At 41.5% G+C, this 13,770-nt stretch overlaps 1 protein-coding gene across 6 annotated transcripts in view; it reads right to left on the bottom strand.

The window, feature by feature from the left end:
• The window catches only part of CRACD (capping protein inhibiting regulator of actin dynamics), a 109,740-nt gene that overhangs the window by 11,420 nt on the left and 84,550 nt on the right, over positions 1-13,770 (bottom strand). For 5 of the 6 annotated variants that reach the window (XM_072336804.1, XM_072336808.1, XM_072336805.1 and 2 more), the window contains 4 exons: positions 13,528-13,663; positions 4,531-4,695; positions 2,067-2,132; positions 615-797 (listed from right to left, as the gene is read on the bottom strand). In XM_072336804.1, coding sequence (XP_072192905.1) covers positions 615-797; positions 2,067-2,132; positions 4,531-4,695; positions 13,528-13,663 — 550 coding nt within the window. The remainder of the gene's footprint in view (positions 1-614; positions 798-2,066; positions 2,133-4,530; positions 4,696-13,527; positions 13,664-13,770) is intronic. The other variant, XM_072336807.1, reaches the window with a different exon arrangement.

The following is a 13,770-nucleotide window of genomic DNA, read 5'->3' as shown; positions in this document are numbered from 1 at the left end:
ATCACTGGCCTCTCCTATGTGTTGTATTAGGCCCATTTATAAATGCTGATAAAATGTCAGAATAAAAAACAGAGTAACCATGCAGTAAGCATATTAGAGCTAGGATTTGTTAACTTGATCTCAAAGCTGTAGAAAGAGCTGCATTAGCTATGTCTTATTCTTTCCTGTAAGACAGTGATGCCAGCACTGTCAGAACCTTTTTTTTCCAGAAGCTTCAGACCCTTATGTCCTGTTTTTTATTATTACTTTTTAAACTAGATTAACTACAATCAGAAAGTTCTCTTGAGCCTGGAATCCTAGTGGAAGTACCTCGGATTCAAATAGCATTTGTTTCAGCTAGCAATATTGGAACTTTGTTGCATCTTATCTCCAGGTTGGGTTTCATCTACAGGCCTTGATTTCAAAACAAAATAAAACTATAATCTATTTTGCTTTGGCCTGGAGACACAAGATTTGTCCAAGAAGCTTTCACTAGCTGTCTTTAATTAATATTAATTACATCTTAAGGCTATTAATTACATCTCTGCTACTCCCGGTGCACTCAGTTGTGGCCATTCTGTACACAGCTTCAAAAGCAACCTCCTCCTCTTGTTATTTCACTGAAGGTTCAATACCTTTGTTAATCTCTTGTGCTTTCTGGACATTCTCTGCTTTTTTGGCTTTACGGACAGCTTGTGTTTAGCTGCACTGTTGTCCAGACGAGCGACCGCCTGGGGAACTGCATCCAGATTGATGGTTTCAATTGTGCCGGAACAGGAAAATTGTCTTTTTGGCCGAGATGACTTGACTGGAGTTACCTGTTTGTATCACAAATACAAGAAGCCTCCATTAAGCTGCTCACTAGATTTAAAAACAAACAAACATACATACATACAACAAAGCCTGACAGCTTTGCATTCAAAGGAACTGTTAGCTTATAACTAACAACTTGTTATCTCAAGCCCTATTTTTCCATTACAGAAGAAATGGGCTTTGCACAGCTGTAACATTTTCCTGTTTCCAGAACCACACGCATTTTCATATCTTTCACTTAAAGATTACTCAGAACGTTCTGACTTTTATTCACACAAAAAAAAAGTCAGCTCTGCTCATAAGCTGTTGGGAGCAACGAGGGCAAAGTTTTCACCAGCATCCCTCAGGACATTTTAAAGTTTGCTTACTGAAAAACATGTGCATCTTTAAACAATTTAAATGATATGCTTCAGGAAGGGTAAATTAGAATGACTTATAATGCTTAGCCATTATGATAGAGCAGCTACAGAGTGGTACTGTCTGTGTGGGAGATGACTAAGCTATGGGGTCTCAGACAGAGCCTCCAGACAAGACTCCTTCCACAGCCATGTGGAGACGTCCAAAGTAGCACCAAGCAAGAACCAAAAGTGAAGTATGAGAATATGGGCTTTGGTGCTTTGCCTTATGCACTTGACGTGTTTTGGCTCAGAAACCACAAATACAAGCAAAGTGATTTAGTGAGATAAGGGACATAAGTACAGTGGAACTGGATGCTGATGCATGGAAGGGTGAGCCTGGAGCCACAGCCTGTCCCGTAAAACACTGAGCTGTCATCCCGCAACCTGTGTTTGGCACAACCCCAGGGGAAAAAGAAGACAGAAAATAAGGGAGAAAACGTTTTTCTGTAAGGAAACAAAGTCACACATGTTGTTTTCCAAGACAGCCTTGCAATTTTCTGAGGTTAAATGTACGCTAATTATGGAACCAATTACTTAAAGCTGATGGAACATTTTACATACGCTTATTGAATCACATGCAGACATAACAAAGTAGTAGAAGCACTTAGGAAAATCATGGCTCTGCCACTAATACTTCAAAAGCGGGAATGTTGTAGGACCGGCAGAGACCGAGTTCTGCTCTTTCCTGCAGTCAGCTCTCACTACAGAAACAGATTTCACAGTCTCAGTGATTGCTGATGTACTATCCCCAAAACCATGCAATATTCACAAGATCTTGGGTGACGATCATGAAACAAAGCAATGTGTATTCAAGCAAAAACCAGCTGTTAGGCTTCTAATAGCTAAAACTGGAAAGTTACTCAAAAGTTTTGTTACCTTTTCTTCCATTTGTCCTGCTCCAGGCAAATTCAGTGGTCTCAGTAGATCTGGAGTGTCAGCTGACTAGAAAACAAGATTAGCACAGCTGGATACTAAAACATACAGAATCTAATAAGTATGGTTCAAAGAACTTGTGAAATCATGCAGTTATAGTAGATACGGTTATCTCAAGTCCTATTTCCTGTCACTGCAGGACTGCTGGATAAACAACTCTTGTTTCTAAATACTATCATTTTCTTGTTGCTCCTCCAGTTACTACTGCCAACAAGAAGCAGTTGCTGCTACTGGACGCTACAGAAGGCAAAACATGCTTCCTGAATGAGATAACTAGGTTCAAATGAAAGAGCACAACTTTGCAGCATTTCAGGCATCTCTTAATAACTTTGTTTTCTCCTGACCTAGGCCCAGTGAAAACTGGTCTGTGCCCAGTTAGGCATCAGTTCTGCTGCACTGATCTGCAGCTCAAGATTCCCAATGACTTCTGATTTTCACAGAGTGACCTGAGCCTACCAGAGCTCCATAGCTACCATCCTGCTTGAAGCCAGCTCACACAAGGGGCAGATGCAGCATTAATTGCATCCAGAAACATTTTTTAATTGCTATACCACAGTATTACTTCATCACTTAATGAATGTTTGGATCCCACTACACCAAGTGCACATGAAAAAGTATAGTTTTTCATTCTGAACAGATTAATAGTACAAAGCATAAAAATATAGCTTAAATATAAGTCTTGATATTGATCCAATTTAGGAAAATCAGAAGTCACAAGCCAGCATGGGAAGCTGGAAGCACTACAGTGCTACATGGCCTCAGCCACCAGCTCCTCCAGACCCACACAGACAAGTACATGGAGCTGCTACAAGACTGGCAGAAGAGACTGGAACTGAAACCAATCAAGGTGCCATGCAGCAAAAGTCTCTGGTAAAGCAGGCAGCAAGCAGTGCTCAGCAGGATAAAGCAAAGTGCTGAGCACTCTGGCAACTCAGCACTGACTTATTGCTATCTACCTATGTACTCAGAGCCACAGTCTCCTAGGAATACCAATGTTCACTCCCGTGTTATGAGAAAGAACTATGCAAAGCAGCATTAATTCTGTTTTCAGAGCATAGTATTTGAAAGAGAGGCCTGAACCTCCCTTTTCTCTATTACACAAGGGTACTCCTGTGATTTTTCTGTGATTCTTTCTTCTTTCCAGCTGGAAGTCACCTGGTGACATTCTGGTCTCTTGAAGCATGAAGACCATCTGCAGAGAATATATGGTGGTACTGAAGTCTTCTCCCAGTACCAGGCAATGTAGCCAAAACCTGCCACTGTGCTTTGAGGCATAAAGGATGCTCTTAACTGATTCCTTCACAAGGTATTATTATTTGTGAAGCAGAAGAAACATATACCTTGCTTCTCCTATATTTCTGGTCTTCCAGACTGCTGAGGATAGGTGTGAGTGTGGAGTTCCCACCCAAATGCCTAGCCCCCTAACAGCTCCTGCCATGAAGCGAGCAGTAACAGAGACCCATGCTACCTCTTGAGACAGATGAAGACTGGGCCACCTCAGCCATGAGTCTCTCTTCCGTACATTTAACTGAACATAGACATGACCTGCAGAGGATATTCATTGCCTTCCACTTAGCCAGCGCTGGCTTCAGCACCCATGAGCTGAGTCTCTTGCCCTGGTTCCCCTCCAGGATTTTATGGACTGCATGTACATGGTGGGGTTGCTGTGTGTCTTCCACAGGTGTACCCTGGCAAAATGTCAGCCTTCTTCAGGCAGAGAAGACTGCCCCTGTGTCCCCCTGCTCCCTTCAGTCATTACAGCAACTTCAAGAATGAGCCTCACAGCAGAGAATTTGCAGAAAGCTTCCATCTCTTGCTGTGTTTCTTCAGTGTCAGAACAAGCCCCTTCTAGACACCTGCACCCTGCAAAGTCTCTGTAGAGAATCTGAATCATTATTAGAATTACATTGCACATTTGGGTTTACAAACCACTCTCCAAATGTTTCACCACCTTGTATGTCTTCAGTTCCCATCCATGAGGAATATGGGTATTTACTCCAGGATCACAGATCTTGGGGATTTTGTCTCCACACCTCTCTCATTTTGCAATGATTTTCAGTTTTGCCACAGATGCTGAGCACAACTTTCTGTGCTGGGGAAACCAGATTTCAAGACATATTCTGTCACAGTTAAAAATCCGGTCTGCTGACTACCCCCTGTGAGTAACACATGCTTTGCTGGAGGTTCAGAGCAGACGCTCAGATTGGCAAGACTATGGGATCTAACTCAGGAAGCCAAGAGCACACACTTCTCACCAGTCCAAGATGCATGAACTGTGCGATCCCACCCACGTACAGCAGCTGCTGAGCCTGGCTCAGCCTCACTGGAGACATCTGTTATGCCCTGGTGAACTTTACTGGTTTATTATCACTATAAAGCCACAAAAACATCAATTTAAAGTGCTTACTTTATTACCGCTCTCTGAGAGTGCCGTGTCCTGCTGAGAGTCAATCTCCATGAGGCTACCAAGAAACACATCTTCTTCTACGCTAGCATTTGCCTCCCCCATTGTCCTCCCAGAAACTGTCATTTGCGGAGGCTGCCCAAATTTTATATTCTTGGCCAACTGTTGCTGAAAAACAAAAAGAGGAAAAAGAAAAAAAAAAAAAAAGGTATTTAGATTATGAGCAAAACAACCCAAATATCCCACATGTTCCCCTTCTCCACATGGAAGCAGCACACAAATACTCAGGACAGCTTCTGGCTCCAGACAAAAATACCACCTTGAGGCTCTCGCTGCTGCAGCATGGTGGCTCCTTTTCTATTTCCCCCCTAGAGTGACCAAGAACAGGAATTCACTGCCTAAGTTCTGGTTTGGGGTGATCAGTGTGCAAAGTTACTGTGAATTTTGTGAATTTTGCAATTTTCCATAATCTACGTCCTAGATGATGACTGTTTATAAAGCTTATTAATTACTAAGATTTACCATAGCAAAGAAATAAGATCACAACCCAGATGTATCCCCAAGAAATTCAAACTGCCCAGTATGTGGTTCCTACATGGACCCCAATACGAGTTTCACTGAGAAATACAGAAGATTAGAATAGGTATCACATAGAACAAGTGTATCTTTTTCCTATACCACAGAAACATGAACATGGCTCAGGTGAACAGCTGGCAAGGGAAGAAATCCTTTAATAGCACTGGGTAGACCTCTAAAAGGAGTCAAGTCAGATCAGCCTTCCTTTCATCATTGCTCAGTGGACAACATTCTTGCCTACATTTACCTATACTAACTGCAAAACATTATCTAATAGTTTGATACAGAAATCTGGTAAAAATACATGCAAAGACTCAACATTATCAAGTGATTAAATTAGAACAGTTTATGCCCATATGAATTTTGACGGAAAATAGCACAATTCATTCAGTACAGCATGTTGAAAAAGTGAGCAGTTTTGAATGGCGGAGGTTTATTTCCACTCAAGATTCCTGTTATTGCACCCGCTGTCTAACAGCGAGGGTTCCACAAAATCCTTCCAGATTTCTGTTACAAATATAGCTCTCTGACTTGAAATGTTGCAGGTGTCCACTGTGCAAGTGGGAGTCAGGCAGATCAAACCCTGTGAAGGCTGTAATTGTGCTCTGCTCCTACAGCTCCTCCAATGCCAGTGGAATGCAGCTTCAGGACAGCTTCTTAATTCAGTGTGTTTTCTAAATTGAGTCTCCTCTGTGTTTCATCCTAAAGTCATATTCTTGAGAAACAGTTCTTCTCCCAAGCAGGAAATTGGAAATGACAGGTTTACTCAAGTAACTACCCATAAAACTAAAGAGTTGTGCATCTGTTACACAGCAGAACATGAACACACACACGTGTGGTGCAAACTCTTTTGGTGAAAGGGGAGGTCTGTTACGCTCTCCATCTTCTGATCAAGTTCTTGATCTAATGCGAGTGCGGCATACGGTGGGAGTGTTATTGAAGCTATTGCGCTGACTGGGATTAACTTTAAAAAGAAGAGGTTTTTTAATAGCCATCAAGGATGCAATGGAAAAACGCATACATGTATCTATGAAGGCTTGAAACTACGTTTTCCTGATATCTCCAGGAAATAGGAGAACCTCTATATTTCTCAACTATACACAGATTTTTAAATTACTTTGAATTGTAAAGATTTTTATGTTCAAACATGCATGAGTCAGTTTAAAGATATAAAAAAATCTAATAGCCCTCACATTACTTATAGGACAAAATGATCTTTCTGTAATTATTTACTTTAAAAAAAAATAGCTTAAATAAACCGCATTAACAGCTTTTCATGGCCTATTGCCTTCAGTGCACACTCATCTACAAAACTGACGCTGAATACCATACATCTGAATCTCGGATTGTTTACTGTTACCACTAAGCAATTTCATTCTGATGGCTTTCAAAAAACGACATAAAGTCTGTTCCTTACTCTCTTCTGAAGACGTACATATACGCTAACTAAACTGCAATTATTTTCTTACAAATTCATACAAATACATTTTCTACCTGATCAATCATAGGAACCCCAAAACTGCACCATCCCAGAATGAAAACTTGACTTGGAAGAACACATTCAGGTAGCGCAACCCAGAGATGGAGAGATGCATTTATTTAAGCTTCGGGTGCACTGAAAAGAGTCCACATTTCCCTGAAAAGAAGAATCTGCTTAGAATTTCTTAAACGTTTTTCTTTGACAAATATTTCAGGACACATCTATAAACCCCGTGCTGACAGCACGTGGGCGACAGTTGCCTAAGGAGGGATTATTTGCAATTCCAGTCATTAGAAACTGCAGGCGTGACATTTTGCTGTTCCACCATTGTGCAGTCACGCACAGGATGCTTAAATACCCTGCAGAAATATCCACAAATGAATACTGATCTCAGTTAAATGCACCTGGTCTCTTTTGGTTTGTGCATAAATGGCTTTTAATTTAGCAGTCAGATATTACCATTCCTGCACTAAAGTCTCATTGTCAGATAGAAACAGCTGAATGTTTCCTGCCTGTACCTTCAGCTTCCAGCCTTACCAATTCCAGCGCAGTTTCTTCATCCCTCAGTTTGCAGACAGGTATTTCGCACAGACATCACAGAACATGCCACACTTGATCATGAAACAACGGCCAAGGGGCCCACACACACAAGCTTCTGAATTGGACCACTAAGCTGGAACATGAACTCCGGCTGCAGCTTACCTCATGCTCACATTTTCAGTGATTCAAGTGGTGCCTGAGCACGTCTGTTCATACCCAAAGCAGGTGGCTGTGAGCAAGGTGCCATTCAGCATGGGGCAAAGCTGTGCATGGGAAGCCACAGCTGCTTCCACCTCACCTCTACAGGAACAGGAACAAAGCACAGTGGGGCTGCTCCCTCCCAAGGGGATCTGCACCCCCATCTCCTCTTGCTCACTCGTGCCCACCAGCTGGCTTCACTGGAAGGAGTTGTGGTTTTGGCCCTATGACTTCACTCTGCCCTTACATGCCACAACATGCAGGATGTCCGCTTCCAAGATGGTTGCGTACAGTACAGTACTTAGCAAAACACAGCCTTGGGGTCACAATCCCACTGCTATATTTAAGATATTCTGTACTGCGGTTCTAAATCAAGCATTTCGTTAATAAAGCCAAAGAAATATTGAGAACTTAGAAAAAAGATTATATTTCTGCACTCGTTCCATTTTTAAAATCTTCCACAGCAATGACCACGACACAGACCCAGTTTTACTTCATGCAAAATAATTTGCTAGAACATGATACTATTGAACTGACATCTTTATACCAGCTTAACATGAATAGCTTCAAAAATAAGACTTTGAAGTGGAATTGCTCTGCATTACTTGGCACCTGTGGTGAATTAAAAAGCTCCAAGTTTCAAAGCATTCTTTGTGTTCACATAGGAAATGCCACAGAGCAAACCTTCCATATTAACCAGCAGTGAGCCCAGATGAACATCTCCTGTACAGGCTGCACATCTCCTCTTTCACTCAAATTTGTCTCCTCTTCTTTGTACATGCCTGCCTGCATGCGTGTTGGATTCAGCCCCCTGAAACCACATCATTCTTATGGCTCTGTATCTGGAGTGAATCCAACCCGGATCCACAGAGCTACTTTCTCTGTTCAGTTTTAAATCATTAAAATACAGAGCATTATTCCGGCTGATCCTTTGTAAACAATTCTCAGAAGAACTGTTGGTAATATTTTGCCTTCAACTCAAATACCTATTTTTCATGCCTGTCTGCCCACCTATATAAATAAATTACACTTTCTAGTTGTATGTTACTGTGAAATAGCTCATCAATAACACATGCCCTAAAAACAGCCTTAACACTGAAATCCCTCTTGGCCCTGCAGTTTTTCATGATTAAAAAAAAAAAGAAGAATCAAATGACTCAAGGATGTATAAGAACAGGGTGAGCCCACACTACAAACACCATCATAAACACTCCTAGGATTTGTGGCGTCTGAGCACTTTTGGAGTCAACAGCAATTTTATGAATGTTTAATTGGCTTTTGAGCTTTTATAAATAGAAAGCAGGAAGAGAGAATAAGGGGATGTGTCCCAGAAGTGCTAGAATGATTCATAAAAAGCAATAAATCCCGTTTATAAAGTAGAAATTTTCAAATGTAAGGAAAAAAAAATAGGATGCATTGGAACTAGAAAACATTGGCATGGAAGAAGCGATTTAAGAAAATATAAAGCTGGGCAATCATTTAGTGAAAACTCACTCCCAGTTCTATAAAAAGAAGAGCATGAAGTTAAAAGATAATAGCTCTGTGGTTTAACAAACAGCTTTATAGCCTTGCTGAGGCAAATGCAGAGAGCAATGGGGAGCCTGTCGGATGAATACGCATGTGCAGTGCAGAGCAGGGGAAGCCCTGGCTTGATCATTAGCTATGGTACATTAATGACTAAAAGAAAGGGTTTCCAAAACTAATCAGTCTGACAACAACAAAAATATTACCAGGACATTCATAAGTACAAAAGCCAGTAAAATTTGAATTTAAAATTTGGTTCCTTAGAATTTCATCAAGAAGCCCAGATCTCCAAAAGACATTTTAATTGTAATGAATCACTGTAATAAATGATGTTTTAAACCACACACCCACATAAACTGAAAACATTTACCAGAAGTTCCTAGATGCAGTAAGCTCTGAGACATACTCAACTGTTAATATTTCTTGCAACTTACTGCCACTGACTGAGGGATGCCGGAAATATATTCAGCAAAGGCAAGAGGCAGTGTATGAGCTGTCCTCCTGCTTGCAGGGGTAGAGCAGTGCCTCACCATGGTATTCTCACAGCAAAGGGGAGACAGTGGTATAGGCACACCAAGATACTAACACTGAAAACAGGTTTCCATTTTGCATGCTAAAGTTTCTGCGGGTCTGAAAGAAACCATCTTTTGCTCTTTAATTAACTTTTTTCTGGCAGATATCATCAGTAAGATCTACAATCACAGCTGCAAAATAGGAGAAGAAAGGATTAAAAAACCTACCAGCCTATGAAAGGTAAGTCTATATGCGTCCAGAGTCTCTTTCTGGCTTGCTCTGATACACTGCTGGAATTAGGCTTTGACCACTCCTTAGTTCTCATTCAGAGTCTTGCATAATTAAAGCACTGGCCCATTATAAATTAAATGAGTTCAGCATTAAGAGTACCAACAGTCTTTTGATTGAAGTAGGTTCAGGCAAGACTTTCACACTCTGTCTTAAAAACTAGGTAATGATAAATCTTGGCAGACCCAAAGGACAAAGAAATGACTGCTTTTACAATAATACATGGCTTGAACCAGCACAGAAATAACAGCTTCAGGATACACAAAGCCCACCTGAGGTTAACAAGAAGTCATGCTTTTCTCAGCTCAAATTCTAGCGCACACTAAAACCTTAGAACATGACCAAATCCATTTATGGAAAGCCTGATAAGATAAATGTTGCTAATCTGAAAATCAATAAAAATAAATGAGAGCTTTGCCAGAAAGAACTAGTTTACCTTGAACATACAACCAAAAGAAAGAATTTCTGCAGTAAGAAACTGAAGCAGCTGCATCAGACCTGCATCATTACACAGCTCTTTTTGTGAGTTCATCAACAGATCAAAGGCAGATGAAATGCCAGGTGAGAGCAAGGAAACACTTTGGTGGTCAGCAGAATGGGATCCAGCATCATCAGTATTAAACTGCTTGTGTCTCTATCCTGATTTCAAAACCTTTTTGATAATATTATTAATTGGGCTTGCCAGCACGCTTCCTCCATCAACAAATATTAAAGTTTTGCATGAATGTTTACTGTATCATCACCCACAATTTCCTGAAAATTGTTAAAATCTGTAGAGATTTCGGTCTCCACTTGGAGCACAGTAAGTTCAGAGTCAGCACAGAACTCTGAATTCTAGCAGCACTGCCATACTGAGGAGCACCTTGCCATGCAAAAAGAAACTGGAAGTGCTTTATAAGAGATGACTGACTCCTTGCTCTACCTTGATCTTGCTCTTATCAAGTGTTGTAATGGGCTGCTCAGGGAAGCAGTAGAATTTCCATTCCAGGAGGTATTTAAGAGATACGTAGACTTGGCAACAAGGAATACAGCTTAGTGATGGGACTTGGAATGTCAGATTGATGGCTGTGAATACTACATCAGAAAAAAGGAGGGACCTGGGCGTCCTGGTGGACGACAGGTTGGCCATGAGCCAGCAGTGTGCCCTTGTAGCCAAAAAGGCCAATGGCATACTGGGGTGCATTAAAAAGAGCGTAGCCAGCAGGTCAAGGGAGGTGATCCTCCCCCTCTTCTCTGCCCTGGTGAGGCCTCATCTGGAATACTGTGTCCAGTTCTGGGCTCCCCAGTACAAAAAAGACAGGGATCTCTTGGAAAGAGTCCAGCGGAGGGCCACAAAGATGGTGAAGGGCCTGGACCATCTCCCCTATGAGGAGAGACTTAGGGAACTGGGTCTGTTTAGCCTTGAGAAAAGAAGGCTGAGAGGGGACTTGATCCAGGTTTATAAATACCTGGGGTGTGGGAGCTATAGTGGCGAGGCTGGTCTCTTTTCAGTAGTGCGTGGGGACAGGACTAGGGGCAATGGGCTGAAACTCCAGCATAGGAAGTTCCGCACGAATGTGCGCAAGAACTTCTTTACGGTGAGGGTGACGGAGCACTGGAACAGGCTGCCCAGGGAGGTGGTGGAGTCTCCTTCTCTGGAGATATTCAAGACCCGCCTGGACGCCTACCTGTGCGACGTGGTGTAGGGAGCCTGCTTTGGCAGGGGGGTTGGACTCGATGATCTCTAGAGGTCCCTTCCAACCCCTATAATTCTGTGATTCTGTGATTCTGTGAAGGGCTGTGAAGTGAAAACTGCATAAAACCTTCAGAAAGGAATGGCAGACTGAATAACTGGTCAGACCTTGGATCAAATTCTAAGGTCCACCTAAAAACGTGCAATGAGATTTTGGCATGATCCCTAAAACTCAGGGAACAGCTGTGGAGGTCATGGCTACAGTAACAGGGATGGTCGTGTCCTGAACAGCAGGTTTTACAGAGGTAAGAGGTAGCCCCAAGTTCATTATAAGGAGCCTTCATTTTGTGTTATGAGAAAATCCATGGACATTTGTATGGATGTGTAACATCTGCATAAAGATGCAAACAGTTTAAAGTGTCATTTACAATTTTTTATCCATTTCCTTTCTGTTTGAATGGGTTGCTCTGGATGTCACCATCACCAGTGGAAAGGAAAAGCTGAATCAAGGATGCTGTTACAGGCTGGGTGGCAGCTATGTTAAAATGCTAAGAACGAACCAGCTGTCTTTTGATTTTAAATACAGTAAGCACACTTCTGTAATGAGGCATCCAAAACAATACACTCCCTAAAATACATGTCAGTAACCACCAAAACCAAAAGCTTACTCAAAATTCTCACAAACAAAACTGTGTATCACTGGATATTCTTGCTGTAGCTTTTGAAAATGACTATTTTAAGTTTCTTGAGTTACTGTTTGCTTAATGAAGATGGCTGTTAGCAAATACAGCATTTCTTTAAGTATAATCATAGAATGGCTTGGGTTCGAATAGGCCTTAAAGATCTCCAACACCCCTGCTTTGGAAAGGGTTGCCATCTATTAGATCAGGTCCTGCTTTCTAAACCAAGCCTTGAATACTTCCAGGGATGGGCATTCACAATATTGATGGCAATAATTTTTATGGGAACCTGTAGGGTATTTGGATACAGAAGGAGCTAAACTTCAAAGAGAAAAGGTAGTAAGAGAAAAGCTAACATACTGAAGCCAAGGTCCAACAGGCAAGGAGGGCACAGCTCCCTGCTAAAGTCAATGGGTTTTTGTGTACAAAGGACACTAAAGCATTCTGCAAGTCAGGTCCAACTACCCCACATCTTATCTTTGCCCAGAGCCAGTAATCATTTTAAATATGACTTCTAGCCTAGCAAGTAGGATGCATTAAATCTAAATGACACAGGGAAATTTAAGCTGAAAAAACAGCACAGAGAAACTGGAGCTGTGCTAGCATGGTTTCTACTTCAAAGTTTATCTGTAGTCAGCATAGTCAATGCCATTCAGGTGCTGACAGCACTGTACAGGAACAATTACATCCTGAAATTTTGCTTGTTATTTAACTCACAGGAAAAGCTGGACTCCAGTTAGCAGTTTGGAGGTAAAAGAAATCACTGGTATTTTACTAGTCACCTACAGGGTGGTGGCACCTACACAGCATTAAAAATTTACCAGCATTGGACAGAGCATGCCAGCAATTCTTAGCAATAAACTGATACGTGCTCCTGAAGAACAGCTCTTTCAAGGTCTAGATAAGCACAGAGATAAGCATAAGCTTTGAATCTTACAGATACACAAAGAGTAAAGCAAAAACTTAGGTAGAGCAGAAATGGGATACAGTTCTGGAAAGGAAGGGAAAGCAGGTAATGCAAAGCTCTTTCAAAGCAAATACACAACTGAATTGGGTATGTATTTACTGATGTACTTCTTATTGTGGAGAGTTACACATATATACCTTTCAAAAGTACTGCCCAAAGAACAGGGAGAAAGAGATTGTGGAAGAAATGTAATAAATATAAAATGATACTGAAATGAGCTTTGCAAAGAATTCTCACTCTGTGGGCCATTTGCTGTCACCTGAGCCCCGGGTCAGGTGATGTCAATCCCATGAGTTCAGTTCATATGAATTCCACAAGATTCATACACCCATGCATTTTCATGCTTGCAGCACCACCGCTGTACCTTTCAAAACCAAAGCCCAGCCCTCCTGCAAACTATCCAATCTGTTAACACAGCTTTTGCCCAGATAATTTACACAGCTGAAAAACAGCCCCCAGGCCCAGGAAGCAAACCTCCTTTATTCACACTTAATATATTCTGCAGCTCCAGAAGCCATTTTCCACCACATTTTAAATATTTTTCCCACTTGCAATTTCTTACCTGAAGAGTTTTGACTTTTCCTAAAACGTTCTCCTGTGACATTGCTTGGATGGCCTGTTCGCTCTCTGTCCTCCCATCAGGTATAAAAATACTGTCATGGGAAAATGCTCGACTGCCCATAGAATAATGGGAAGACCTGGAAAACAGTTAAAAAGTACAGCAATTAATTCATGAGAGCATCTCCTCATATCATAACTGCGTTGCTGTGTTCTGTCCTCTGTATGAAAGCTTTGAACATTCTCA

Source organism: Excalfactoria chinensis, chromosome 4 (genome assembly GCF_039878825.1).
Source record: "Excalfactoria chinensis isolate bCotChi1 chromosome 4, bCotChi1.hap2, whole genome shotgun sequence".
Classification (NCBI taxonomy): domain Eukaryota; kingdom Metazoa; phylum Chordata; class Aves; order Galliformes; family Phasianidae; genus Excalfactoria; species Excalfactoria chinensis.
This window is presented reverse-complemented; position numbering and strand designations above follow the sequence as displayed.